At 49.4% G+C, this 27826-nt stretch overlaps 1 protein-coding gene across 2 annotated transcripts; it reads left to right on the top strand.

Moving 5' to 3' along the window:
• The first annotated feature begins 172 nt into the window (after window positions 1–172).
• RAB40B (RAB40B, member RAS oncogene family) lies at window positions 173–27813 on the top strand. 2 transcript variants are annotated; one of them, XM_007456795.1, is made up of 6 exons: window positions 173–452; window positions 22394–22454; window positions 23978–24038; window positions 24887–24964; window positions 25665–25887; window positions 26772–27813. In XM_007456795.1, the coding sequence occupies exons 1-6, from the start codon at window positions 311–313 to the stop codon at window positions 27041–27043; spliced, it is 837 nt and encodes a 278-aa protein (XP_007456857.1). In that variant the 5' UTR covers window positions 173–310; the 3' UTR covers window positions 27044–27813. The 2 variants fall into 2 exon arrangements, with proteins under 2 accessions (XP_007456857.1, XP_007456858.1); XM_007456796.1 differs by having other exon boundaries at window positions 311–452; window positions 25722–25887; window positions 26772–27043.
• The last annotated feature ends 13 nt before the right edge of the window (window positions 27814–27826 follow it).

The raw sequence follows: 27826 nt of genomic DNA on the forward strand, positions 1-27826 counted from the left end.
AGGCCCCGCCTTCCATCTACCATTGGCGGCAGAGGCCGTAGGTTCCCGGGAGGGGCGGGTGGGGAAAGGCCTGGAGGCGGAGACGAAGGCGAGATGGACGGGTAGCCAGCCAGTGAGCGCGCTCAGCCGCCCTAGCAACTGCGGCCAGCCAATGGCTGGGCAGAGCGGGGCTGCGAGCTGTCAGGCATCAGGGGCAGCGGGGCCAGCAGCCCTCCAAGGACTGCGGGGCCAGCGCGGCGCTGTTCTTCCCTGCCGCCGCCTCTGAGCTGTCCCGCGGGCCGGGCATGAGCGCGGGCGCCGGTGCGGCACGATGAGCACCGGGGGCAGCCCGGTTCGCGCCTATGATTTCCTGCTCAAGTTCCTGCTGGTGGGCGACAGCGACGTGGGCAAGGGCGAGATCCTGGCGAGCCTGCAAGACGGTGCGGCCGAGTCCCCGTACGGTCACCCCGCGGGTGAGCACCGGGCCGGGAAGGAGTGGGGGTGGAGCGCGCGGGGACCTGGCAGGAGAGGGGCGCAGGTCCGGGAGCGAGGCCGGGGAGGACAGTGGAGGAGTGGGGGGGGGCGCGCGGGGGCTGAGGAGGAGAGGGGACGCGGGCCCGGAGAGCGGAGCCGAAGACGGGAGCAAGAGAGGCCAGGGAGGCCGGGGAGGCGCGGGGTCCCGGAGGGGAGCGCTCGGCGGGCCAGGGGAGCGCTCGGCTGGTCAGGGAAACGGGGGTCGCGGGGCCTGGGAGGGAAAACGAGGTCGCGGAGGCGCAGGGAGGAGAGGCGGTGGAACGCGCGGGGACCGGGGAAGAGAGGGGACGCGGACCCGGGGAAGGGAGCGCCGGGCTCAGGGCCGTCCAGGCTCTGCCTGGATCCCGCCCGCACTACGCGGGCAGCCCCGGCTGCACCCCTTCCCCAGCCCCGGACGTGGAAGACCCAGGCAGCTCATGGGGGTGGGGCTGGGACAGGCGCACGCAGCGCGTGCGGCGGGAGCGAGCGGCTGGATAGGGCCCTGGGGTCCTCCCGATCTAGGGGTGACGGCTAGGCGGAGGACAGCGTGCCGCCATGCAGCCCGGGTTTGGGGAGAGGGGTTTGCAGGGCTGCTCCGGGGTGCCCCGCGGGGAGGCCGCATTTGTGCGCGACTAGTTTGGAAAGCACGCGTGGAGGGTGCGGCGCTGGCGCGAGGGGACAGCGTGGGATCGGAGCGCAGCGGGTGCAGGCTCCCAGGTGGTGGCTCTGCTCGTGGGTCGGTTGGAAGGGGAGGGAGAGAAGGCGCAGAGGACAAGGCTTGAGGCTTCTCCAAGGTGACGTGTAGAGGGGCTCCTTGCGCTGATAAACAGTCCTGGGAGGGCAAGGAACCCAAGTGACCCTAGGGAGCGTGACCTGGGGCGCAGGAAGGGAAGCACCGACAGAGAGTGCAGGAGAGTGGGTCCCAGGGTGAGGGGAAGCCAGACCGCCTAGAGGGCAGCCGGCAGGGGGTCCCCGAAGTTTGTGGCTTGAGAGCAGCAGCCCTTGAGAGGGGGTGGACATTAAGAGGAAAAGAAGCGGGGCGGAGAGGAAAGTGTGTGGGCAGGAGATTGGGCCAGGAGGTGGGAGGACAACCAGGTGTCCTGCGGTCCCACAGGTCTTTACCCACCACAGGCTGCTTGGATGGTGCAGAATGAGTGGCTGTGGAAGGAAACCTTTGAGCTGTCATCTCAGGGGTGGGAGCCACATTTCCAACACAGACGCTGCTGCTCCTGGGCTTGCAGTCTGGGTTCCTGGGGAGCCGAAAAGGGCAGCCCAGGGACTGGAGTCTTAATGTTCAAGCCAGCCTGGGGGTGCTTACTGTCCTGATCAGGCAGGGTAGGATTGAGAAGACAGTGGGTGGCAAACTGACTTGGGGAAGGTTTGAGATGGGGGGCATGAGCTGATTATGGTGAAAACCTGGATGCATCCTCACACTGCAGTGCATAGTAAGATTCATCCCCAGTCCTATGAAAATGCAGATTCTGATTATAGAACTATGTCATCCAAGATGATGCCATTAACCACATGTGTGGCTTTTTACATTTAAAGCGCGCGTAGTTAAAATGAAATACAACTAAAAGTGTGCATTAGCCACATTTTAAGTGCTGGACAGCCACTTGTGAGATGGCAGAGTTCTGCTGGACAGCGCAGCGCTGGGTTTCAACGGGGTGGGAGGTGGGGGCTGTGTCTGTTTTCTTCACGGCTGTGTCCTCTGGGCCTGGGGCTCAGTGAATGGATGCTCCAGAGGTGGAGTAACAAAACATTCAGCAAAAAAGCGCTGTGTATGTTTGGGGAAACAGGCTGTGGAACGTTTTCTCTTCTGTAGTAGGTGAACAGTGCAGGGGCAAATAGGAGGAATGTAGACAAATGTTTATAAAAGGAGGTCCTTCTGGCTGGTGTGAACAGAGGCTTGGTGCTTCTGCTTCATTACTTTCATTCTATGTGCTGAACCAAGACTGCTAACAACTAGTTAGCGCTTTCTTCTCAAGGTTTTTCCTTGACACAGAGGGAGGATTTAGGCTAAAAAGACACTTTCCACGAAAGGTTTTGTTGTCAGCTTGGCTTGAGACACTGCGGAAAAGACCTGACATGATAGATGTGCCCTATGTGGGTTTTTGATTTGTGGAAAGATTCTTCTTGGATTAAGAAAAGAGATTATGAAAAATTGTAAGAAATTGGAATCATCATCATTATTATTTTAAAGATACGTTTCACTTTGAAACAATGTGCGTGCTTCTGGCAGGAAAGGTGAGGGCATTTCAGTCTTACAACCCATCCCCCTCCACCTGCCGCCTGACTTTTCGGCCTGTGCTGTTATGTTCACGTTGCCCAGGTTCCTAACACCCAATTCTGTATGGTAGCTACAGTGCCCACAATTGCTCAGTGTTAATTCAACATTTCAGAGAACTCTGTGCTCACCGATAGTCCTTTTATTTTGCTGTCTAATTAGCTAATTTCATTTTCAATCATTTTTCAGGAAGGGCTCCTGAGCATTTTCATGTCTGACAGTGTCAGTCCATTGACTCTTATCTTTGAACAGTATCTTGGTTGGGTGTAATATGCTTAGCTTCTGTTTTCTTTCCCTCAACCCTTTGTAAGCATTGCTCCACAACCTTCTGCCATTGGATGTGGGGAAGCCTGAAGTCAGCTGATTTTTTTTCCCATGTAGGTGATTTGCATTTTCTTCATGAATTTCTGACGATTCCTTCTTTTTGCTCCATTTCATGAGCTTAACCAGACCATGTCTCAGAGCTGAATGCTTCATTTTGAACTCCTGATACACTGAGTACTCTTTGAATTTGCAGATTTCTTTTTTAATTTTAGGGAAATTTATTTTATGTCCTTAAAACATCTTCTGTTACATTTATTGGTGTTTCTGTTTCAGGGACACCAGTTATATTGGCTGCTGGACAAATTGCCACAAACTTAGTGTCTTGAAACAACACGAATTTATTCTCTTCCAGTTCTGGGGGTAGGTAGTCAACACAGTCTCATAGGCTAAAATCAAGGTCGGCAGGCCTGCGTTCCTTTCTGGACGTGCTAGGGGTGAGTCTGTTTTCCTGCCTTTTCCAGCTTCTAGAATCCGCCTGTGTCTCTTGGCTTGTGGGTCATCCCCCACCTTCAGAGCCAGCAGATGTCTCCCATCTCATCATTCTGATGTAGACTCTCTGCCTCCCACTCCACTTTTAAGAACCCTTGTGATCACATTGGGGCCGCTGGATGATCCAGGATAATCTCTGTAATTTAAGGTCACCTGACTAGCAAACTTTTTTTTTGAATTTTATTTTATTTACTTTTTTATACAGCAGGTTCTTACTACTTATCTATTTTATACATATTAGTGTATATATGTCAATCCCAATCTCCCAATTCATCCCTGACTAGCAAACTTAATTCCCCTTTTCCATGTAACCTAACATATCCACAAATTCTGGGGATTAGGACACAGATCTCTTTGGTGGGCCATTATTCTGCCTACTACACTGATTATTCTTACGTTGGGCTGTTTTTTTTTTTTTTTTTTTTTGGGTTTGCAGTTCGCGGGCCTCTCACCGTTGCGGCCTCTCACCGTTGCGGCCTCTCCCGTTGCGGAGCACCGGACGCGCAGGCTCTCGGTATGCGGGCCTCTCACTGTTGTGGCCTCTCCTGTTGCGGAGCACAGGCTCCGGACACGCAGGCTCAGCGGCCATGGCTCATGGGCCCAGCCGCTCTGCAGCATGTGGGATCTTCCCGGACCAGGGCACGAACCCGTGTCCCCTGCGTCGGCAGGCAGACTCTCAACCACTGCGCCACCAGGGAAGCCCACGTTGGGCTATTTTCATCTGTCTTCCATTCATGTCTTCTAAGTGCCTTGTTCTTTTTGTCTTTCTCTCTGCATTTCTGTGGTGCTCTCAAGGCTTTCCTATTTATTGGTAATTTTTATTTTAGCAAACTGTTTCTAGCTGTTCTTATTTGTTAATTCAGTATTGATGTCCTTTTGGTGTCTAATTTTTCCTTTTACAATTTTCCTTTTTTTCAATTTTTAAAGAATTCTTTAAAAATTCATTTGATTAAAAACTCTCCTTTGAACTCTTATTTTACCAACAGCATGTTTTTATTAGGTTGTTCCACTGCATGAAGTAACTGGGATGAATTTCCTTCTGCTCCTGGGGTCGTATTTCCTTTTAAGTTAGGTTCTATCTCTTTTCCCTTCCTTTTTATAAACTTTTTATGGAAGTATGATTTACATATAGGTAAATGTACCTATTGTAATTGCATAGCTCAGTGAATTTTCACAAAGCTAACACGCCCATGCAACCAGTACCCAGGAAGCACAACACCAACAGGCCCCTGGGCCCCCAGCCCTCCACCAGCCATGATACCCTGCAGCATCACCACTGGCCTGGCTTCTGACAACATGGGCCACTTTTGTCTCATTCATTCTGTGTAAGAGTGAGAGCTGTAATGTGACTGCTTCTCTTGCTCCTGTTGTGTGAGACTCTCCTGGGTTGTGTATGGCTCTGGAAGGTTTATGATATCCCTGGTGTGAACGTACTGCGATCTGTTTATTTACCCATCATGCTGGGGTTGGCATTTCTGTGGTTTCCAGTTTCTGGCTGTTGTGATTCGTCCTGCTGTGAACATTCCCACTGTGCGTCTTTAGAGTACAAAAGATGCGTTTCTGTCAGAATAGACCTAAACCTGGGATGGCTGAGTATTATGGTATGCATATGTTTAACTTAAGAAGATACTCCAAAATTGTTTTCAGTTTACGCTGTCACTGCAAAGATCGGGAGTTCTGTTTGCTCACATCCACATCAACATTTGGTTCTTGCTGTTTTGCATTCTAGCCGTTCTGGAAAGTATAGTGTAGTTGAATTTGCATTTTTCTGATGACTAATGAGATTGAACACCTTTGTCCATTTTTCATTAGGTTGAATTTATTTTACTGGTCAGTAGGAGTGTTTGAAAAATGTATTCTGGCTGTGAATCCCTTGTCAGAAATACGTATTGTGAGTATCTACGCTTGTCTGTGTTGCCTTTCACCCCATTAATAGTATTTCTAAGAACAGAAGCCCTTCATTTTAACACAGTCCAAATAAATGATGGGTGTTCATGGCAGGGACTCTGGGTGTGTCGAACAAGTCTCTGCCTGTCCCAGGGTGGGGCTGTCCCCTGAGGCTCCACCATCTTAACTCTGACATTGGTGGCTGCCATCCCGCTGGGATGAGGGATGGGGGGAGGGGTCAAGACACATTCTTTTCCAAGTAGATATGCGGAGGGAGACCCCCTTTCCCAGCATTGCTCTGTCACCCTTGTCGCGGCCCAAGGACCGCACAGCCTCCCACCTGCATGCTTTCTCCTTTGCAGGTGGGTCTGCCCAGTGCTTGCAGGTGGCGCTGCTGCATTTCCCTGCGTCTTGCTCACACCCAGGCAGATCCGCCTGCACGTCTTCTGTGCTCTGACAGAGTCTGGTGAGGCCTGGCTTCTCCAAGCTGTACCTTCTGTTTTCCTCTCAGCCTACTCATGGAGGGAGGAGCCTTTGGGTTCCTGACCCTGTCCTGTAACCTGAGCTCCAGGAGGAGCAGGAGGGGGAGTGTGGGCTGCACAGACCCCTTGCCAGGTGGTCCATTGCCCAGGGAGCTGTCCTCCCCTCCCACGGGTGACGTGCACACTTCTGTCCGGTGGGTTGGTGCCCAGTCCCGCCTCCTCTCCCCTCAGAAGTCCTGCTCCAGGCAGAAGTGGAAAGAAGGCGTCATGGATGGACCTAGAGTCTGTCATACAGAGTGAAGTAAGTCAGAAAGAGAAAAACAAATATCGTATGCTAATGCATATATATATGGATCTGAAAAAAAAGGTACTGGTGAACCTAGTTGCAGGGCAGGAATAAAGATGTAGACATAGAGAATGGACTTGAGCACATGGGGTGGGAGGGGGAAGCTGGGGTGAAGTGAGAGTAGCATCGAGTATATACACTACTGAATGTAAAATAGTTAGCTAGTGGGAAGCAGCAGCATAGCACAGGGAGATCAGCTCGGTACTTTACGATGTAAAAAAGAAAAAAAAAGAAAGGAAAGAAAGGAAAGAAAGAAGGCCTCAGCAGCTGGGCTCTGCCTTCTGTTAATCCTGGGTCTCCCCTGGGCTCCAGCTGGGGTGTTCCCGGCACCAGGTCCATACCCTTTCCTTCCCTGATTGCCGCGTTTCTACATTTTGTTCATTTCATTAGTGATGGGAGAAGGAAGTGGATCAAACTGACACCAAAGGCTGCAATCTCTCGCCTCCTTGTTTTTTCCCCAGCAGGAGACTCACTGTTTTTCCGACTACTCTCTTTTGGCTATTTCTCCAGCTTCCTTTTCCCAGCAGGAAGACCCCATCTTTCTTTCTCAGTTTCATTTTTGCCAAGAGATAAAAATAATAACTCCCACTTATTGAGAGTATAGAAGAATCATCTCGTGAGACAGGTTATTTGTCCTTTTTCTCTTTTCCTTTGACAGTCTTTCCACCAGGAGATTCACGCACTCTCCCGCTGCCTTCTAGTTGCTGCAGGCAGCTTAAAGCTACTCTGCCAGTTTCCTGGGCAACCACTTTAAGATTCAAAACACGATTTATAAAGTCATCACTTTCAAGTTTGAACTGAGAGTCGAGTCGTGTTTTATCCTACTTCTTGGTGTAACTCCTTCACCTCCCTCGGTACCACTTGTGCGCACTCAATAAATTTAATGTGTTGGGTTTTTTAAATTACGTCATAAATACTTCCATGTATTTGAAAATGATGAAATTGCATTTATATCAGATTTTCTCTTTAAAAGCCCTTGAATCAGCCCTACTTCCCCTGTGTCCTGTGGGGTCTCCTTTCTGCGGTGGTGATAGCCCCTTTAGTCTCACCTCTAACCCCTGCAGCCCCCAGCCCAAGGCGAACCTGATTTCAGCTGACAGGCAGGGAGGGACTCAGAACCGGCCAGCCCAGGCTCCTCCCAGACAGAGACTCAGCTACTGGGGCCAGAGGCCTACCCACCACCCCTTGTGTCCTCTGTCACTGGCACAGGACGCCTGAGTGGCTGCAGGGTGAGCACGGCCGGGCAGGCACAGCCTCGAGGTCCTGCCTGGGTCCTGCCAAGCCGCACCTGCTCACTCCTTGCTGGCCCAGGAGCTCAGGTTCGATGTGGCCGGTTGTGTGGAGTGAAGAGAAGCAGCAAGGCATGGGGAAGTGGCTGGTGTGTCACCAAGCATTTGCAGGCTGTGGGTTCACTTCACATTAAGAGATTGTTTTGGACTTTTGTTTCAAACTTCCCAGGCTTCTTTGGCTTGATTGGCTACAAAGAGTGAATTGTGTATAAGCAAAAGCAGAAGAGCTACAGCACCCCAGGGGTTTGGACCTAAAAATATCCCTTATGTAGATTTTGTCAGATCCACAAACAAGACAATTTAAAGGGGTCCTGATACAAGATAATAGCTTCAGTGACATCTTCAGGGTTTACCTTCTTCAGAAGTGGGCTTGCCTCCTCGGAGGCCTCAACCAAATTCCCCACTTGACCTGGGTTGCCTTCCCCCTCCTTCTCTCCAGGAGCAAGATTGCCTGTCCACCCACCCATTTGCGGGGCCTCCAGGGGCTCCTGAACCTGGTCTGACTGCACCACTCTGGCTTAAGATGCCTCCAGCATTTCATCAGTCTGCTAATGTGAACAACTTGTCTTTTTAGGTGGTCTTATTTTTGCCACAGCATGCTTTGCCTTTTGGGGACTTCATAATGGTAATCAATTACATTTCTGAGAATTTGGCCCGTGGTTTGTATTTTCTTAAGTGGTTTTGGCATTCCAGGTCTTAACCTCTTTTTAACATGTTGCAAAGTCTAGAATCTGGTACCCAGGCCCCTGTCACCTTCAGGCTGCTGTGGGAACTTCTGACTTGAGCGCGACAGACCTGGGATTTTGGTTAATGGGGCCTTACAGCGTGACTTGTTTTCTAAGACTTGGCGGGTAGAGAGAGAGATTGGCATGCTTCTAGAATCAAGAGATGGAAAACATCAGGGCCTGTCCTGGCATCTGTGCTGTGCCCGGCAGCCGATCACAGCAGTTCCAGCCCCGGGACTCTGTGCCTGGCTTCTTAATCTTTCTGTGGATGCCGGCCTTTCCCACCCGAAACCACCTGCTGCTGGCCATCTCTTGGGAGATTGTGCCATAAAGCTGTTGGTGGAGAACCACGCAGGCCATTTAACTGATCCTGGGGTTTCCTCAGCCAAAGTGACACTCAGGCTGTTTTTCTGTTTATATGAGTTGTGTATTCCAACCTCTTGAAGCTAATAATTAATGGATTACCCTCCCCTAAATGTGACTCAGCTGAGTTTACTCATGAATTTGAATCTTATGGTGACTCGTGACAGGACTGGCATTTTGTTTGATTAAAAATAAAAGCAAAAAAAGTTTACAGAGGTAGAATCGTAACTACACATATTAAACTCTAGTTGACCCTGATATGTAAGGTTAAAAGTTATTATCTTAACAGGAAAAATAAGTTGATAAGTGTGAAGAATATTAAAATCTCTCTCAGGTGGAGAAACTCCACCTGGAAGTAAAATCTAGAAGGTAGACCTCTGCTGAGTGGCCATGGGCTTAATAGTGTCCTGTTGGCCTGGTGTCTGAGAGTAAAAGCCCACGTTGTCAGACCTGCGGGGGCCCTGAGCTTCTGTCTGGAGCACCGTCTGGAGCACAGGGAGGTGGGAGGGGGCCGTGGGGGGAGGAGGTATGTTGCTGTTGATGGTGCATCATTTCCTAGGGCTGCTCTCACAACTATCACAAACTGGGGCGGCAGTGGGAGATGGCCTAAAACAACAGAAATGCACACTCTCCCCATCTTGGAGGTCAGAGGTCCGAAATCAAGGTGTCAGCAGGGCTGCACTCCCCCCCCCCGCCCTCGCCAAGACTCCCGGGGAAGATCTGTCCTTGAGCCTTCCAGCTCAGGTGTTGCTGGCACCCTTGCTGTCCCTTGGCTTATGGCAGTATCACCTCAATCTCTGCTTCTCCCTGTTTGCCTCCAAATCCTTATCAAGACAGTCCTGGATGGGGGGCCACCCTCATTCAGTGTGACCTCAGCTTGATGACATCTGCAAAGACTCTATTTCCAAAAAAGTTTCCATTCATAGCTTCCGTATGGACATGGATTTCGGGGGACACTATTCAACCCAGTACAGGTAGTGACACTCCCAAGATGGACAGTTTCCTTCTCCTGAGAAAGAGCTTGGACCCAGGCCCCAGTGGGAGCCCCTCTTCTCACAGCCTCAGACCTGGAACCCCTTGCCCCTGTCGGCTCCTTGCCCCATTGGCTGGGCCCTGGGGCAGGAATGGCACCCCTGCCTTGCAGACCACCCATCTGTCCTCGGCTCTGTGGTCTGCCCTTGAGAAGGTCGTGGAGTGGCTCCCACAGCGTGTGGGCTGGCTTCTGCACTTGGCACGAGCCTCTAAGATCCCTCTGTGTTGTGCAGGATTTCACCTTTTCTTTCTGCTGAGCGTGTGGACAGACCACAGCGGGCTGTCCAACCACCCCTGGAGGGATGTCTGGGTGCTTCCCAGTTTTCGGCAATCTGTGAGTAAAGCTGATATAAACAGTTGCATATGCGTTTTGTGTGAACTTGGTAAATATCTAGGAGTGGAATTGCTGGGTCATATGACGTGTATGTTTAACTTTATTAGAAGCTGCCAAACCGGGGACTTTACTGGTGGTTCAGTGGGTAAAACTCTGTGTTCCCAATGCAGGGGGCCCGGGTTCGATACCTGGTCGAGGAACTAGATCCCGCATGCGTGCTGCAACTAAAGAAGTCCGCATCCCACAACTAAAGATCCTGCATGCCTCAGCTAAGAGCCGTTGCAGCCTAAATAAATAAATAGTAAATAAATAAATATTTTAAAAAAGAAAAAAGAAGCTGCCAAACTGTTTCCAAATTGACCTGACCATTTTGCATTCCCACCAGCAGCTTATGAGGGGTACAGTTGTTCTGTGTCCTCACCACCACTTGGTATTGTCAGTATTTTTTAATTCTGTTTTTCTCAATATTAGCCATTTTAATAGGTGTGCAGTGAGTGATCTCTCATTGTAATTTTAATTTGCATTTCCTAACAACTAATGAGGTTGAACAGCTTTTCCTGTGCTCATTTGCCATCTTTGTGGTATTCTCTTTGGTGAGTGTCTTTCAACTCTTCTGCCCATTAAAATTTTTTTAAGTTGTTTGTTTTCTTATTATCTAGTCTTGAGGATGTTTAAATATATTCTAGATCCAAGTCCTTTATTAGAAATGTGTTTTTGTTTTTGTTTTTGTTTTTGCGGTACGCGGGCCTCTCACTGTGTGGCCTCTCCTGTTGTGGAGCACAGGCTCCGGACGCGGAGGCTCAGCGGCCATGGCTCACGGGCCCAGCCGCCCTGCAGCATGTGGGATCTTCCCGGACCGGGGCACAAACCCGTGTCCCCTGCATCGGCAGGTGGACTCTCAACCACTGCGCCACCAGGGAAGCCCTAGAAATGTGTTTTGCAAATATTTTCTCCCAGTCTGTGGGTTTTCTTTCCATTTTATTAAGTATCTTTCAAAGAGCAGATGTTTTTAATTTTGAAGAAGTCCAATTTATCAATTTATTCTTTTATAGACCATGTTTCTGGTGTTGTATATAAGAAATCATTGCCGAACTCTTTGCCTAAAGTTACAAAGATTTTCTTTTGTGTTTTCTTATAGAAGTTTTAGTTTTACGTTTATGACTGTGACCCATTTTGAGTTAACTTCTTTTTTATTATTTATTTATTTATTTATATAGGCTGCTCTGGGCCTTAATTGCGGCTTGCGGGATCTTTGCTGCGGCATGTGGGCTCTTAATTGCAGCATGCGAACTCTTAGTTGTGGCATGCATGAGGGATCTAGTTCCCCAACCAGGGATCGAACCTGGGCCCCCTGCATTGGGAGCATGGAGTTTAACCCACTGGACCACCAGGGAAGTCCCTGAGTTAATTTCTTTTCTTTTTTATATTTATTTATTTATTTATTTTTGGCTGCATTGTGTTTTCATTGCCGTGTGCAGGCTTTCTCTAGTTGCGGTGAGTGGGGGCTACTCTTCATTGCAGTGTGAGGGCTTCTCATTGCAGTGGCTTCTCTTGTTGCGGAGCACGGGCTCTAGGAGCATGGGCTTCAATAGTTGTGGCTCATGGGCTCTAGAGTGCAGGCTCAGTAGTTGTGGCGCACGGGCTTAGTTGCTCCTGTGGCATGTGGGATCTTCCCAGACCAGGGCTCAAACCCGTGTCCCCTTCATCGGCAGGCGGATTCTTAACCACCGCACCACCAGGGAAGTCCCCCCTGAGTTAATTTCTTATATAACGTGAGGTATGGACTGAGGTTCACTACTTTTGCGCAGGGATGCCCAGATGTTACAGCACCATTTTTAAAAGTGTATGCTTTCTCTATTGCACTGATTTGTACCTTTGTCAAAAATCACTTGGCCAGGGACTTCCCTGGTGGTCCAGTGGTAAAGAATCTGCCTTCCAATGCAGGGGACGCAGGTTCGATCCCTAGTCAGGGAACTAGGATCCCACATGCCACGGGGCAACTAGGCCCACACACCACAGCTACTGAGCTCGCGTGCCTCAACCAGAGAGGCCGTGTGCCACAAACTGCAGAGCCCACACTCTCTGGAACCCGCGCCACAACTACAGAGCCCACTCGCCCTGGAGCCTGCATACCACAACTAGAGAAGAGAAAAACCACACGCCACAACTAGGGAGAAGCCCTCGCGCTGCAACAAAGAGCTCACATGCCACAACTAAAGATCCTTCATGCCGCAACAAAGTCCCCACGTGCCGCAACTAAGACCCGACACAGCCAAAAATAAATAAGTAAATAAATAAATAATCTTTAAAACAACAACAACAACAAAAATCAATTGGCCATATTTGTGTGGTTTTATTTCTCATCTCAGTTCTGTTCCATTTTTCTGTTGTGTATTTTTATGCCAGTATCACACTGTCTTGACTACTTTAAATATATAGTAAGTCTTCAAATTGGGTAGTGTGAGTCCTCCAACTTTGTTCCTTTTGTTCAAAATTTTTTTTTTTTAAATTTTACTTATTTATTTATTTTCGGCTGCGTTGGGTCTTCGTTGCTGCGCGTGGGCTTTCTCTAGTTGCGGTGAGCAGGGGCTACTCTTCGTCATGGTGCGCGGGCTTCTCATTGCGGTGGCTTCTCTTGTTGGGGAGCATGGGCTCTAGGTGCGTGGGCTTCAGTTGTTGTGGCTCGCGGGCTTAGTTGCTCTGCAGCATGTGGGATCTTCCAGGACCAGGGCTCGAACCCGTGTCCCTTGCACTGGCAGGTGGATTCTTAACCACTGCTCCACCAGGGAAGCCCTCAAAATTGTTTTGACTATTCTAATTCCTTTAACTTTTCATGCAAAATTTAGCTTTGGGAATTCCCTGGCAGTCCAGTGGTTAGGAATCTGTGCTTTCACTGTAGAGGGTTACGGGTTCAATCCCTGGTTGAACAACTAAGGTCCTGCAAGCCGCAAAGTGGGCCAAAATTTTTTTTTAAATAAATAAATAGTAAAATTCAGCTTTGTCAATTTCTAGCCCCATCCCCACCCCCCGAAAAATCCTGCTAGGGTTTTTGAGACTGAATCTGTGGATCCAGTTGGTGAGAACTGCCATCTTAACTATACTGGGTCTATCAATCCATGAACACAGTATTTCTCTCCACTTACTTAGATCTTCTTTGATTTATTTTATTAGTGGTTTATAGCTTTTAGCATACAGATCTTGCATAGGTGTCTGTCTAGCCTCTCACCCTCTCTGACATTTAGCGTCCTGAGACCACAGTTACTGAAGATAAAATGAGGTCCCTGCATCTTTCGGGCTAATAGAGAAGGTGGCATGGGTTCTCCGAGCTCAGGGCAGCTCATCCAAAACTGTCCTCCAGAGCATGGACAGGTGGCCTCGTTTGCCGTCCAGCTTTGGGACAGTTGCTCAGCTGGTCATGATCACAACCAGTGACGAGAGCCTCCGTGTGTGGTTCCAGTGAGGTCCTTTCCTTCCCCTGACACACAGCAGGTGGTCTCAGCCTCTGCTGCTCCCAAGGGATGAAAGTAGGAGATTGAATCAGCAGGGGCTCGGGCTCCTTCTGAAGACACGTGGCACCTCCGTGGTTGGATGTATTTGCACAGGGGTGCTACTGAAAATAAAGCTCCGCTTCCCTGACACAGCTCACCTGGGGGCTGACCACCCAAGTGAGCAGAGCTGCCTGGACTGGAGGTGGTGGATGGCAGAGCCTGCAGGGCCCCCACTGTGGGACAGGCAGGAAAAAGGGGTGCTGATATCAGAAAACTGCTCTTTAAAATCAAAGATGCACCCCCCCTTTTTTAAAATTTGGTTGCGCTTGGTGTTAGTTGTGGCTTGTGGGCTCCTTAGTTGTGGCTCACCAGCTCCTTTGTTGTGGCATGCGAACTCTTAGTTACAGCATGTGGGATCTACTTCCCTGACCAGGGATTGAACCTGGGCCCCCTGCATTGGGAGCACAGAGTCTTAACCACTGTGCCACCAGGGAAGTCCCACCACCCTTTTTTTTTCATGGAGGATGGCAATGCTTTCCCTGGCAGTGTCACCCAGACTGTTGGGCTGTCCAAAGTAGGGCGGGGGGAGGCCCCTCCTGGCCTGACCGCTGAACCCTGTTGGTGGCCTTGATCTCGGGTGGCCTCAGCCTGCAGCGGCTTGAAGCAGGATTTCAGTTCCCGGCCAGAGATTGAGGTCTGGCAGTGGCAGTGAGAGCACTGAATCCTAGCCAGCAGACCACCAGGGACCAATGGACAGTGACAAGGCCCTGACCCTTTGCTGTGTAGAAATGAATTGCCACATAGAGACATAGAGACGGAAAGTAGTGAGGCAAGTAAAGTGTTTATTAGGAGGAAAAATAGTATGGTACCTGTGGATAGACACACGGGTGGGCTCAGAGAAAGAGTTGCACCGTTGTGGTAGTTTGAATCACTTTTATGGGGCATTTCTTCCAGGTTTCCTTTGGCAATCATCTTGCTTTGCCTGGTTCTGAATCTATATTTGGTTTATCTCAGGGTCCTCCCATGTGTGCGTGCGCGCACATCTCTTAGCCAAGATGGATTCTAGCGAAGAGGCCTATGGGTAGTTGACATCACTTACTATGGGGTGGCGCTCTCTCCCTTTTTGACCTCCAAGGAGCCTTTCTGTGTATGTGTAGTCAGGGAGGTCTCCTTGACTTCAAGAATGAGGAATATGTGGTCTTTTATCTCTTATCTGGGCAGGGCCCAGCCTCCTCCATCATCCTGCTTCTATGGAGTTTCTGTCCACAGGGGAGAAACTGTTCAGCCTGGGGCCCATCTATCTCCTGCCTCAGCCTGAGTCCAGGTTCAGGGTGACCTCGAGACCTGGCAGGGGCAGCCCTGCAATTTGAAGGGACTGGGACCCTCTGAGGTGTCAGGGCTCTGGAAAGAGAGGGCTATCATCTGGCCACACCCGAGCGATGGTTAGGGAAGGCTCTGGGTTACTCCCCAGTTTCACTCATGGGGGATGATGGGCCAGGTCCTGCCGGTATCTGGTTGGTGGGGCTTGTCCTTGCTGTGGGATTTTACAGGGTACCTGGACACATCAGCTCAGCACAGACACAGGCCGTTAGGGAACAAGGCAGGTGTGACAGTGGTCCTGTCCCTGCCAGGGAGGGTGTGGGAGGGTTTAGCCCCCAGTGTGGGGAGTGAGCGGCTCAGGCAGCTAAGAGCTGGGAGCTGTGTGGATGAGCTGGGGCAGCCGGGCAGCCAGGCCACGAGGAGCCTGGAAGCACCTGGGTCACGGCTTTGCTATTTCACAGAGAAAAACCAGCAAGGAGAAACATGCAGGGAACATACTTTCCTTTTCAAAAAGGAGGTGGGGTAGATTCTGAAGAGGAGGGGGACTGGTGCTGATTTCAGTAACTGCTCTCTGTGTGGGATTCTCATATGATGAACACACTTCAAATGCCCATTTAAAACATGACTTGCAGGACTTCCCTGGGGGTCCAGTCGTTAAGACTCTGCACTTCGCACGGCTTCCATCCCTGGTCAGGGAACTAAGATTCCACATGCCACGCGGCCAAAAAACAAAAGCATGACTCACTTTTAGAACCATTTAGAAACGGGAGGCAGCCCTGCAGGGGTAGGCTCTGGGCCTTGGCCATGGGTGAACCTTGGGCCTGTACCTCAGCCCTGAGGTCTCCCTGCTTCTCCCATCCTGAGCCCCATTATGCAGCCCTCCCGCCCCCTTGGTCCTGCGAGGCACCCCAACATCTCCCAACAAAGTGCCCTTCTGATCGGGGAAGTCAGGCCAGAGTCGGTCTCTGGATAGCACATATGTATATACATTCTTTTAAGGTGAAACTCACATTGTATAAAATTAACCATGTTAAAGTGAACAATTCAGTGGTATTTGGTACATTCACGACCCTGTAACTTTCTCATTTCAGAACATTTTTCTCACCCCCCAAATGGAAACCTGGACCCTCCCCTGCCCCTGGCAGCCAGCACCCTGCTTTCTGATACTTTAATTCAACATAAGACAAGTTCTCAAAAGTCAGGTCCTCTTGATGAATGTGTTTGTCAATGATATTTAACCAGTATTTACATGTTTGCCTCCTCTTGTTCTAGGAGATAGAATTCGGCAGGTGCTGGATGAGCTGAAAATAGATTATTTACACATCACGTGGCCTCAAATTGTAGGGAGTGTCTTGGCATTTGACATTTGCTGTTTTTCAGGCTAAAATTATCTCTCTTCTTATCTCTGTTGTCCTGACTCACTCAGTGAACATTCCAACAGGCTTTGTTCTAGGAGCTTTTGTGTATTTTTATTTTATTTTGATGGACAGAGTTCTTGGTGAATTAGCGAATGTGCCTTGCACCTTTTGACCCTAATACTGACAACACTACTGCCAGAAACATGAAGTAACAGAGAACAGGAAATACAATAAACAGGAACAGAGCAAACACATAACAGGAGGAACATAAAATGGTTCAATAAATAAGTGAATGAAAAAAGAGACTCTTCTCCCAGTGGGACTTCGAACCTGTCGTGAATGGGTGGAATTTGGGGGCTTCTCTGTGGCAGGTACAGCTGAGACAGAGGGTTTATCCTGGGACCCAAAGGCCTGGGGAAGAATGGAGCTTGTGCTGAGCTGAGGCCACTGCTGGCGGCAGGTACCAGACGTGAGCTGTCAGGGAAACTGAGGCACGGAGAGAGGGAGGAAGCCGCTGGTCATCAGGACTGGGATTTGATCCCACGCATCACAGAGCGTCTCCCTGCAGGGTCTCCACAGTGCTACGTGGGGGACCTGTGGGGTCCCAGGGGGCTAGCCCATCTCCGTTCCCATTTTCCACCCTACAGATCAAATGGGGGGTGAGGGTGGACAGTGTTTTTTCAAGCTTTATCTCCCACCCCCGGACCTCCCCTGCTCTGCTCTGTCCCCAGTTCAAAGGAGGGGCCTTTCATGGGAGTGCACAGCTGCATAGATGGAGGGAAGTAGGCCGGGTTGCAGCTCTAAAGGACACTAACACTGATGGAGACGGAGTGGGCCTGGGTCTCCAAAGCACATGCGGCTCTGGGAGGGTGCCTCAGGGTCCCGGGCATCAGGGTCAGTGTGCCGAGGGCAGGTGACCCGGCAGGGCTGTCCTGGTGGGAACAACCACCAGAGTCAGAGTTCAGTTTGGGTCCTGAATGTTAATAGTTAGATCATTATCATTGAGTTGGATTTTCTTTTATTTTTTGGCTGTACTATGTGGCCAAATCTTAGTTCCCTGACGGGGATTGAACCCACGCCCTCTGCAGTGAAAGGGTGGAGCCCTAACCACTGGACCACCAGGGAATTCGTGTAGATTTTCTTTTAAATACATGTTCCTATTAGTGAAATTCTGGGGTGTGGGAGGCATTGTGCTCCGCTTTGGGAAGATGTTAAAATGTATCTTCCACAGCTTTTCCAGGATTTGTGTGTCAGGTTTCCTCTATCCCTCTCTCCAGTCACTGCACTTCATGGGTTTCCTGTCAGGGCATTTTTTTGGTGCAAACAAAAAAGTCAACCTGACAAGCTTAAGCAAAAAGGAGCTTGTGGCCTTTATGTAACCGACAGGTTGAGGGGTGGGGCTGGTTTCAGCCTGGATCCTGAGGCTGAGCCATTCTGGACTCTCTCCACTGTTCCTTCTCCCCAGAGCTGCTCCCCACGTCCGCCCCATCCCTGATTCTTCTGTGTGAAGGTTAATCTCCACCTGGGGAGGAAGCATGTGCATCCTGGATGTTCATTAATTTATGGAGAACTGTAGATGTGATCAACAGTTTCAATTTGTTTAGATACCATTATTTTAGTAGGAGTAGGGGATACACAGTGTGAAAGGCAAGAAACTATCACTTTATAAGTTACATAAAGTGTCATCAAAACTGCCAAAAATCTGGAGAAATTATTTTTAAGTAGACAGTCCTAAAACATAATTATTCCTAAAGAGTTCACCTAAAAGCTCTTATCTCTTTTACATTTAATTTGCTTGAAAGTTTCATCACATCAGGTTATTTTTCCTGTTGACAAATTTTGTGACCGGAATTATACAATCTGATTTGATTTCTGGTAAACCTACAAACAAAGTAGTATATACTTAATGTTGATGACTTTAAAGGTATGTCTGTATTGGGGCTTCCCTGGAGGTCCAGTGGCTAAGATTTTGCACTTCCATTGCAGTGGGGCGAGTTCAGTCCCTTGTTGGGGACCTAAGATCCTGCATGTCACGTGGTGTGGCCAAAAAAAAAAAAGATATGTCTTTATAATTAAACCAATAAACTCAAACTTGTTTTCATTCATTAAAAATTAACCCTAGATCATGTGATCCTGAAGTTCATTTGGGTTCATTCCTTTTATATTTCTGAGTACTTGTATAAGTGCTTATTATCCTTTAAGCCAATTAAATAGAGCTCTTTTACAAATTAATTTTGGCAATGCCACATGTCTACAACACACACATTTATAGATACATACAAACACACAGACACAAACGGAGACCCCAGGTCCCATTCCAGAGTTTCAACCATGAATCAGGTACAATAATGTAAAACACGTAAGTTACAAAAGATGTTGGATTCAAATTGGGTTTCTTGCAGATGGAACAAATCAAGGTCACCTGTTTAGATGGCTAAATCCTTTTTACTAATATTTATGGAAAAGACATTTAAGATTTGTATTGCCCTTGACAAATCAAGTTCCAAATTACCTATCCCTCTTTTGTTTTTTCCTTTGGATAAGAGTTACCTTCCTGAGGGACTTCCCTGGTGGTCTAGTGGTAAAATATCCACCTTCCAATGCAGGGGAAACAGGTTCAATCCCTGGTCAGGGAACTAAGATCTCACATGATGCGGGGCAACTAAGCCCACGCGCCACAACTAGAGGGAGAAAACCCGCATGCCACAACTAGAGAGAGAAGCCCGCGCCACAACGAAGAACCTGCACACCGCAACCAGATCCCGCCTGCCCCAATGAAGATCCCACGTGCCTCAACTAAGACCCAACACAGCCAAAAATAAATTAAATTAAATTAATATTAAAAAAAAAAAAGAGTTACCTTCCTGAAATTTGCATTAAAGAAGATGGCCTGGATAAGAGCTCCTGGAGAAGACTGGGTAGAACATTTGTATCTCAAAGGCAGAGGAGGAAAAATGCAAGTTGTCCTAGAAGGATTTTCTTTCTTCCCTTAAAGCCAGATTTTTAAAAAATTTACAGCCTCTTAAGATAAATAGCGGAGATTATGGGAGTGGTAAAAGGATTGGTGGGCCTTGGGCTGTTTCTGGAGCCACACCTTTGGTCCTGTAAACACTAGAGTTCTAAAACAAGGACAGCTGTTTTTAATTCCTCAAATAATTGGGTGGCCACCTAAATGTTATCAAAGTACCGACATACTCATCCACCTCTGTCGGAATGTTTTTCTTTCCTTCATTTAGCTTAGAGGAGAAGGCCAAAAAAATTTTTTTTTTTCCTATCAGGCTCTGAACATCAGCTATGGTCACAGGTTTAGACAGACCTGTGGCCTCCCATCTTGGTAATCCGTTTACAAAACCTTTTGAGGATGTTCCCTGGGTTTAAGAAATTCTTTAACTATGGCCCTGAGTTCAGCCTTTGACCCCAAGAGGCTCACCTATAACCTCAGGTGGTCCCATTTCTAAAGATAACCATTTAGGGACTTCCCTGGTGGCACAGTGGTTAAGAATCTGCCTGCCAATTCAGGGGACATGGGTTTGAGCCCTGGTCTGGGAAGATCCCACATGCCGTGGAGCAACCTAACCTCGTGTGCCACAACTACTGAGCCTGCACTCTAGAGCCTGCGAGCCACAACTACTGAGCCCGTGTGTCACAACTACTGAGCCCATGTGCCACAACTACTGAAGCCTGTGCGCCTAGAGCCTGTGCTCCGCAACAAGAGAAGCCACTGCAGTGAGAGGCCCATGCACCGCAACAGAGTAGTCCCAGCTCGACAGAGTAGTTTCAGCTCGCCACAACTAGAGAAAGCCCGCACCCAGCAACGAAGACCCAATTGCAGCCAAAAAATAAATAAATGAATAAAAATTTTAAAAAGAAAAAAAAGGAGGATGGAGTAGTAGTTATGGCAGTTTTATAGTCTTTTATTGTAGGTACCTTTTATATGATCAATCTTTCATTAGCCTTCTACAACAAATCCTTCAATGAGGCTATTTTGGAATTTTGAAGCCTTTTGGGGCTTTTGCATACCAATTAAAATAGGTACAATAGTTTAAGATGAGAGCTTTCCAATTTAGGAGTCTTTCCAATTCAAAGGATCCAAGAAGCTAGCCCTACAAATAATTTCTGCTGCTAATCCAGTTTTAGAAAAAAGAAAAGCTCTTATCACTCTTGTTTCCAGTAGACCCTGTGGGCAGGGGTCCAGGAGACTGACTGACATGGTAAGAAATTACCCTCTGCTGGCTTCTTCTGACTTCACGGAAAAATCAGTTTGGAATGCCAAAAAAGAATCCCAGCTTGGTCATTTCAGGGTGGGATTTCCTTTGATTCCCAGTTAGGTAAGCACTTGCAAGCATCAGTTCTATATAAACCCAGCTGGTATCCCCATAGGTGGCTGTTCATTCAGGAGCTGTTTGACCTTTGAAGCACAATTTCCCATTATCAATTTGGTTGCCTAATTCAGAGAAAAGATATGATCTGAACAACTTTCTGAGGACAGTATGGTTGTGGGGGCTGCTTCTGAGTCTAGCTCTCCAAGGAATTACGCTAGGGTCGGTTCAGCTCTTTTACATGTCTTGGTTTCTCCCTCTGACAATCTAAAACCGCCGTGGGTGCTTGGAGCACTAGGTGATCAGCCTTTATCTCCTGCGTCCCTGGAAGAGCAGCATTTACTTAATTGTTGTAGTGGGATCTGCTGTGGTACTGCTAGACATCTGAAAGATGGATCCTTAGACACTTCCACTAGTTTCTCAGTCACCTGAGGACACCTTGTGGCCAGAAGGAGCAGGTGTTCCTTGTTCTTGGGGCTGAGCAAGCTCTCTCTTGTTTCACTGGCAAACCATTTGCTCAGACCTTATATCAACTTGTTTTTTTGTTTTGTTCGTTTTTAATTTAAGCTAAATTTAACGAAACTCCAGCCATCTATGTTTCCCGGGGCCTCCTGCCTAGATCCCCCTAGGACCCTGCCGAGGAAATGCACTGGTGCCCCCTTAAGACTCCAAGCCTTAAGTACAAAAAAGCTTGAAAAAAAAGTGTAGGATCATCACTTAAATAATAAGATCTGGATATCAGGAGAACTCACCGGAACACCTGAAGAGTTCCAAGAAGCAGGTGGGGCTCAAAGGGCTAGTACCAAGCACCAGTTTAGGGTAGACCCCAGGTATCCTCTGGTGGGTGTCTCTGATATCCTGCCAACTACGCCATGCATGTTGATGGAAAAATTAATCAATAGTTGGTCTAAGAAAGGAATGGAAAATTTTATTTGCACCAACCTGAGGATTATAACCTGGGAGACAGTCTTTCAGAAAGCTCTGAAAACTGTCAAGAGGTCAAAGTACAGTTATATACATTTTTGAGACAAAAGGATATACATCAGATGACATATTGACAGTTTCTACAATCCAGGTCTGCTCCTCCAAAGCAAAACTGGGTCATCGTGACCCCTTACATCATTAGGAAGGAAGGTTATCTCCTGAGGAGTTATCAAGTGCTAAGCAGGTCATCCTGACGGTTTACAAAATTAAGAAGGAATGTTGTCTCCTAAGGAGGTATGGTCAATGCAGATGCACAATACACACTAAAGGGGAGCCAGGAGGCCCTTGAGGGCAGAAAACGTTTTTATGTTTAAGTTTTTCTTGTCTTGCCATAAAACATGAATTTTATTTCATCACCCCTGTGCACATACGTACACACGTTTTGTCTTTGCGTAGTTGAGATAATACTTCTTACCTAATTTCATATTCTACACGTTTTTACTTTACATTCTTAGTGTGATAACTTGGGGGAAACTATGTTGGTGTTTTAGCCCTGAGTCCAGCGGAGACAAGGGTGGCTGCCGCTTGGCAAACCCAGGGCCAGCAGGCCATGCGTGGAGCCAGCTGCTGGACGGTTCAGGGGGCTCCTGCTTGCCCGCCCTTTGGGCAGCGGCAGGGGCCTGGGCGCTGAGCTGGAGGCAGTGGTGGTGCAGGAGGAGTGGAGGGAGGTTGGAGGCCCCGCTCCACAGAGCAAGTGGGCGAGGCCGGTGGGCGAGGGGAGGGTCCGAGCAGGGCCCAGTCCAGCCGTCCTGGATCTGCACCGGTAGGTAGTCCTTTCTCCCCCAGCGTGAGAGAGTTTCTCTTATCTGCACCTTTTACCTGAGCATAACTGCGGAAGTGCTTTGCATTAAGCCACCCTGACCCTCTTTCACAGGCATCGACTACAAGACCACCACCATCCTGCTGGACGGCCGGCGGGTGAAGCTGCAGCTCTGGTGAGTCAGGGGTTCTGCCCGGCCCCTGAGCACAGGGCGGGTCTGTCCAGGCCCTCGGGGGCTCTGGTACCACCTGTGGGAATATCCACTGCTTCTGCCCCAGCCTGACCTAGTGCCCCCCGAGGAGGATGAGATCTGTGTGGGCCTTGGAGTCTGTCCAGAGCATGTGGACGTGCTTCTGCTTCTGCCTCTCTAGTGCCCAGAGGGGCTGTGTGTCCTGACCAAGATCAACAGGACAGAGGGTGCAGGGTAGGAGGGCAAGAGGTCAGGGTGTCGCCTAGCTCTGGCCTGGGTCTCTTTCTTGGTCCCCACTCCAGGCAGCCCTGGCTCTGAGACTCTGGTCACACCCCTGCCCCTCCAGTTCCGGGGGTGGGGGACTAGGGTTTTCCTGCTGTGACTAATCCCTGAGTTGCCCCCAACCCATGTGGTTTTCCTGACCACTGTCACTAGCCCCTGTGTTATCCCCTCTCCTGGACCCCCTGCATGGTCATTTGCATGGTTCCCTTCTCCCTCCTGACCATGCCAGACCTCTCCCCAAACCACAGGTGTCTGCAGTGGCCCGGAGCCCCTTCTCCCACCCCCACCTGCCCCTAATCAGGAGCAGTCAGCCCCCAAGTCTGGGCCAGGAAGCCTCTCTCCACGATGTCCCCTCAATGACTCTGTCCCTTCCCACTGCTGACTCTCAAGTCTCTTTTCCCTTCCTCCCTCCCCGGGGACCTCCTGAGGGCTCCCCTCTCATCCCAAACTTGTATGGGACTCAGAAAGCTGTTGTAACAGCTGCTCCTTTCTCCTCGGCGTCTAAAACGAAGCCCCCTTGCCTGGTCCTGGTGGTCCATCTTAGTAAATTCCCCCACACAGGGCAGAGTGGATCCCAGAAGTGCTATTCTTTATCCTTGTTAATGCACCCCCGGGTCACTTGCTTGTATTGATGAACATAGGGATGCATCCACAGGGCTGACTTCATGTGACCTTTTATTTTTATTTATTTATTTTTTTGGCTGTGCCACACGGCTTGCGGGATCTTAGTTCCCTGACCAGGGACTGAAGCCACCACGCCCTTGGCAGTGAAAGCCAGGAGTCCTAACCACTGGACTGGCCAGGGGATTCCCATGATCTTTTAGAGTTAACTGGAAGTGGAGTGACCCCACCGAATCCTTTGGTCTATTTCTCCCCCAGTGTAGACTCACATTCCTTACTACACAGCTTTATCTCCAAATTAAACAACTTTTTAAAAACTTAAATTAGACTTATTGAAATGTCAGAATTATTATGTTGAAACCCATCACTATTTTGTCTAGTTGACTTTTTAAATAATTAGAAAAGAGAATGAGCCCAAAAGGACATCCCAATGTCCAGATCTCTCCAGGGATAAAGTGCCCAATGTCTTGTTGGGGGCTTGGACTTTCTGTGGGATGGCCACCAACTGACAATTGTAAAATGCATTTGCTCTGGCTCCCAAGTTCAAAAACCTTGTTGTCGGGAAGCAGTGATTTCTTCTTACAGACTTCCAACATCTTTTCCAGGGATACGTCGGGTCAGGGAAGATTTTGTACCATATTCCGCTCCTACTCTCGGGGCGCACAGGTAACACCCCTGAACCGGGAGGTCAAACTGACTTTGTTTTTCTTTTTCTTTTAAATTAATTAATTTATTTTGGCTGCTCTGGCTCTTAGTTGCAGCACACTGGCTTCTTAGATGTGGCATGCAGGCTTCTTAGTTGCAGCATGCGGACTCTTAGTTGAGGCATGCATGTGGGATCTAGTTCCATGACCAGGGATCGAACCCGGGGCCCTGCATTGGGAACACGGAGTTTAACCACTGGACCACCAGGGAAGTCCCTCAAACTGACTTTGAATAATGATGTTTGGAATGTTCTTTAATGGATACTTGGAGGACAAGGCAATTAGCTCACAAACAAATTGATGCCAGAGTCTAAAAAGTGTGCCATGGACTGTTTGGTGGCTCCCAAGCCCTCTGCATCAGGGATGTGTGTGTGCATGTGTTACATTTGTATGTACGTGTGCATGAGCAGTGTGTAGGCACGTGCATCTACACATGTGTGTACATAAATATGCAGGCATGTGGGCTGTGTGTGCACCGTGTTCATGTGCGTGTGTGTCTGTATGTATGTGAGAGCCCTCCGTCCAGGTGGATGGGCTCTGAAGTACCCCCGCATTCCGTGTCCCTGGACCAGCTCATGAATGTGGGGAATTGAATTCCAGTCCCCAGCTCACATTCACATTTGAGGATTTATCAATGAGCTTATGAAATATCCCTGGAAGTGATCATATAACTGCTACATTCGGCAGACAAATCAAAATAATATGTTTTGTGTTAACATAAGTAAAATGGCTATTTAGCTGCTTGTGAGTGTGTGCCTGAGTGGCTTGCATGCCAGCCAGACTGTCCACAAGTGACTGTGCCTCCCCCAGGGTGTGATCCTGGTCTACGACATCGCAAACCGCTGGTCCTTTGATGGCATCGACCGGTGGATTAAGGAGATCAATGAGGTATGACATGGCCAGGGCTCCGTCCACGTGGCCCTGTGAGAGGGGGTGGGCTGGGGTGGCCAGGGCACGAGGCTCCAGCCACAGGGAGGAGGACGCGTCATGTCCCAGCACGGGATCGGGCCCTGCCTGCAGTCAGGTAGGTTGACAGGTGGTGACCAGGCTGCTGCCTGCTGGCACCCTGACCGGCCCAACTGCCAGTGGAGACGTGGAGTGATCAGTCCCACCCACTGTGTGAGTGTCCTGGTGCGGCCGTAACAACTCACCACAAACTGTGTGGCTGAAAACAACAGAAACGTATTCTCTCAGTTTTGGAGGTCAGAGTCCAAAAGCAAGGTGTCGGCAGGGCCGCGGTCCCTCCAAACACTTGAGAGGAGGATCCTTCCTGTCTCCTTCAGCTTTTGGTGTTGCCGACAGGCCCTGGTCCTTGGCCTGTGGACGTGTCACTCTGTCTCTGCTCTACCATCACGTGGCCTCCTCCCTGTGTGTCCTATGTCCTCTCCACTTCTTATAAGGACACAGTGACTGGATTTAGGGTCCACCCCAAGATCCCATCTTAATTAATTACATCTGCACAGACCCTCTTTCCAAAAAAGGACACATTCTGAGGTTCTGAGTGGACACCATTCACCCCGGACACCCATGGTACCAACAACAAAGCCTGCATGTGACCCACTTTCCTTGCCTTTCTGTCACCCTTTAGCACGCCCCGGGGGTCCCTAAAATCCTGGTGGGGAACCGCCTGCACCTGGCCTTCAAGCGGCAGGTCCCCACAGAACAGGCCCAGGCCTATGCGGAGCGCCTGGGTGTGACATTCTTCGAGGTCAGCCCGCTGTGCAATTTCAACATCACTGAGTCCTTTATGGAGTTGGCCAGGATCGTGCTGCTGCGGCATGGGATGGACCGGCTCTGGAGGCCAAGCAAGGGTAGGTGTCCATCCAGTCCACCCTGCAGCCCTGTCAGTGCTCAGCCTCCCAGGACCCATTCCCCGGGCCACCGTCTCCATTCTCCTAAATCAGGGCTTCTGCCGCTCGGCACTAGTGCCATTTTGGATGGAGTGTCCTCTGGTGGGGGCACCATGTGTGCTGTGGGTGAGCTGCATCCCTGGCCTCCCTGCCCCCATTTGTGAAAACCACAAATGTCTCCAGATTTTGCCGAATGTCCTGGGGAGTCAAAATCGCCCCCAGTTGAGAAGCACTGTTATGAACGTTATTTGTTAGGACCTTGATTCCAAAAGGATCCAAAGCCCTGGGTCGTGTTTCTTCTGTCTGATCCTCCAGGGGTTGAGGGGTGTCCCGACTGCATCAGGGGTGAGATGCCGTTCCTCCTCCCAGCAGGCCCCTGGGAGCCCCTCTCTATCTGAGCAGGGACCCTGACTCACAGAATGAACGATGTAGGTGAAACATAAATGACAGCATTTGCTTTTCTCCAATACGTCTTTATAAAGCTGATAACACACATTTTTGGTGTCAGCTACTCAGTTGGGGAAGCACGTCTCCTGAAGCCCTTGGTATCCGACCCCAAAAGTTGGTCACGTTAGTCCTGAGGAGACCTCACTGGCCATCGCTGGGCAGTCCACTCACCTCTCAGACCTAGAGGGAGAGATGGTGGGGGTCTCAAGTTTGGGGACAAACTGGATTTAAGGTGATGAAAGCAGGACCATCCATCTCCAATCACTGCACGTGGGCACAGGGTGGGACATCTTGCCCCAGAGTCCCAGAGAGGAGGGCGGACAGGTGTGTGGCTGCCCCTGCATTGGCCCCGTGCCCAGGACAACACAAATGAAATAGGTTTTCTTTTCTTTCCCAAGTACTGAGCTTGCAGGACCTGTGCTGCCGGGCAGTGGTGTCCTGCACGCCCGTGCACCTGGTGGACAGGCTGCCACTGCCCACAGCCCTCAGGAGCCATCTCAAGTCCTTCTCGATGGTCAGCGGCCTGAATGCCAGGGTGATGCACGGCCGCCCCTGTTCCCTCGCCACCAGCTCCGGCCACAAGAGGACCAGCCTCCGAAAAGCGAAGGCCGCCCACCTTCCCCAGAGCCCCCCCAAACGCTGCACCAGAAACAGCTGCAAAGTCTCCTGAGGAGGGCGCGAGGCAGAGGAGTGGCACAGGTGGGAGGCAGGAGACCGCTCTGGATGCAGACACCTGCCAATGTCACAGTGGCCACGTGGCCCTGAGCAATTAAACTGCGGCCGGTACCCTGCGTACCTGACATGTCCGCGTGGACAGGCATGGGGCTCTTGTTTCAGACGTGTGTTTATAAAGGGACGACCTTCTCTCAGTAACATGGAATTCTGAATGCTACTTAGACCATGATTGCAGTGCAATTTTTTTCTTAAAATAAGTGCTTCTTATAAGAATGGTGACATGTGTGTGATGAGTATAAATTCTAGAGAATGAAAAGCAAGGATGGAGAGAGAAATTAAAGTCTTGGACGTTACGCAGGGCCTTTTTGTAAACCTCCTTTTTAATGTCAAAGCACTAATTTATAAAATGCCACAGATAAGTTAGAGATTAGGCACAACAGATCAGTCCAGCTTGTGTATGAAACGGATTTGATCAAGTTTTTGCTATGTTATTTACTACGTTTTGGGATTAATAAGTGATTTATATGCATATTTTTCTGTAAATCTACATTTTTTTGTACAAGATGTTCCACGAGTTATGAAGCTAAGGGAAGAAAATGCCAAAGGTATCTCTAGTTACAGCGAACATACCACAGCACGGTTACACCAGGTCCAGATCGGCCAGAAAATGTCACTCAAAGCCTGAAGTTCCAGCTAAGAGTGAAGTGAACACTGTTGTTTAAGAAAATGTTTCTCAACAATAAAAAGTATACTTGCTTCTTGGTAGAATTGTTGGCTG

This window comes from Lipotes vexillifer, unplaced genomic scaffold (assembly GCF_000442215.2).
Source record: "Lipotes vexillifer unplaced genomic scaffold, Lipotes_vexillifer_v1.1 scaffold299, whole genome shotgun sequence".
NCBI classification, from domain to species: Eukaryota; Metazoa; Chordata; class Mammalia; order Artiodactyla; family Lipotidae; genus Lipotes; species Lipotes vexillifer.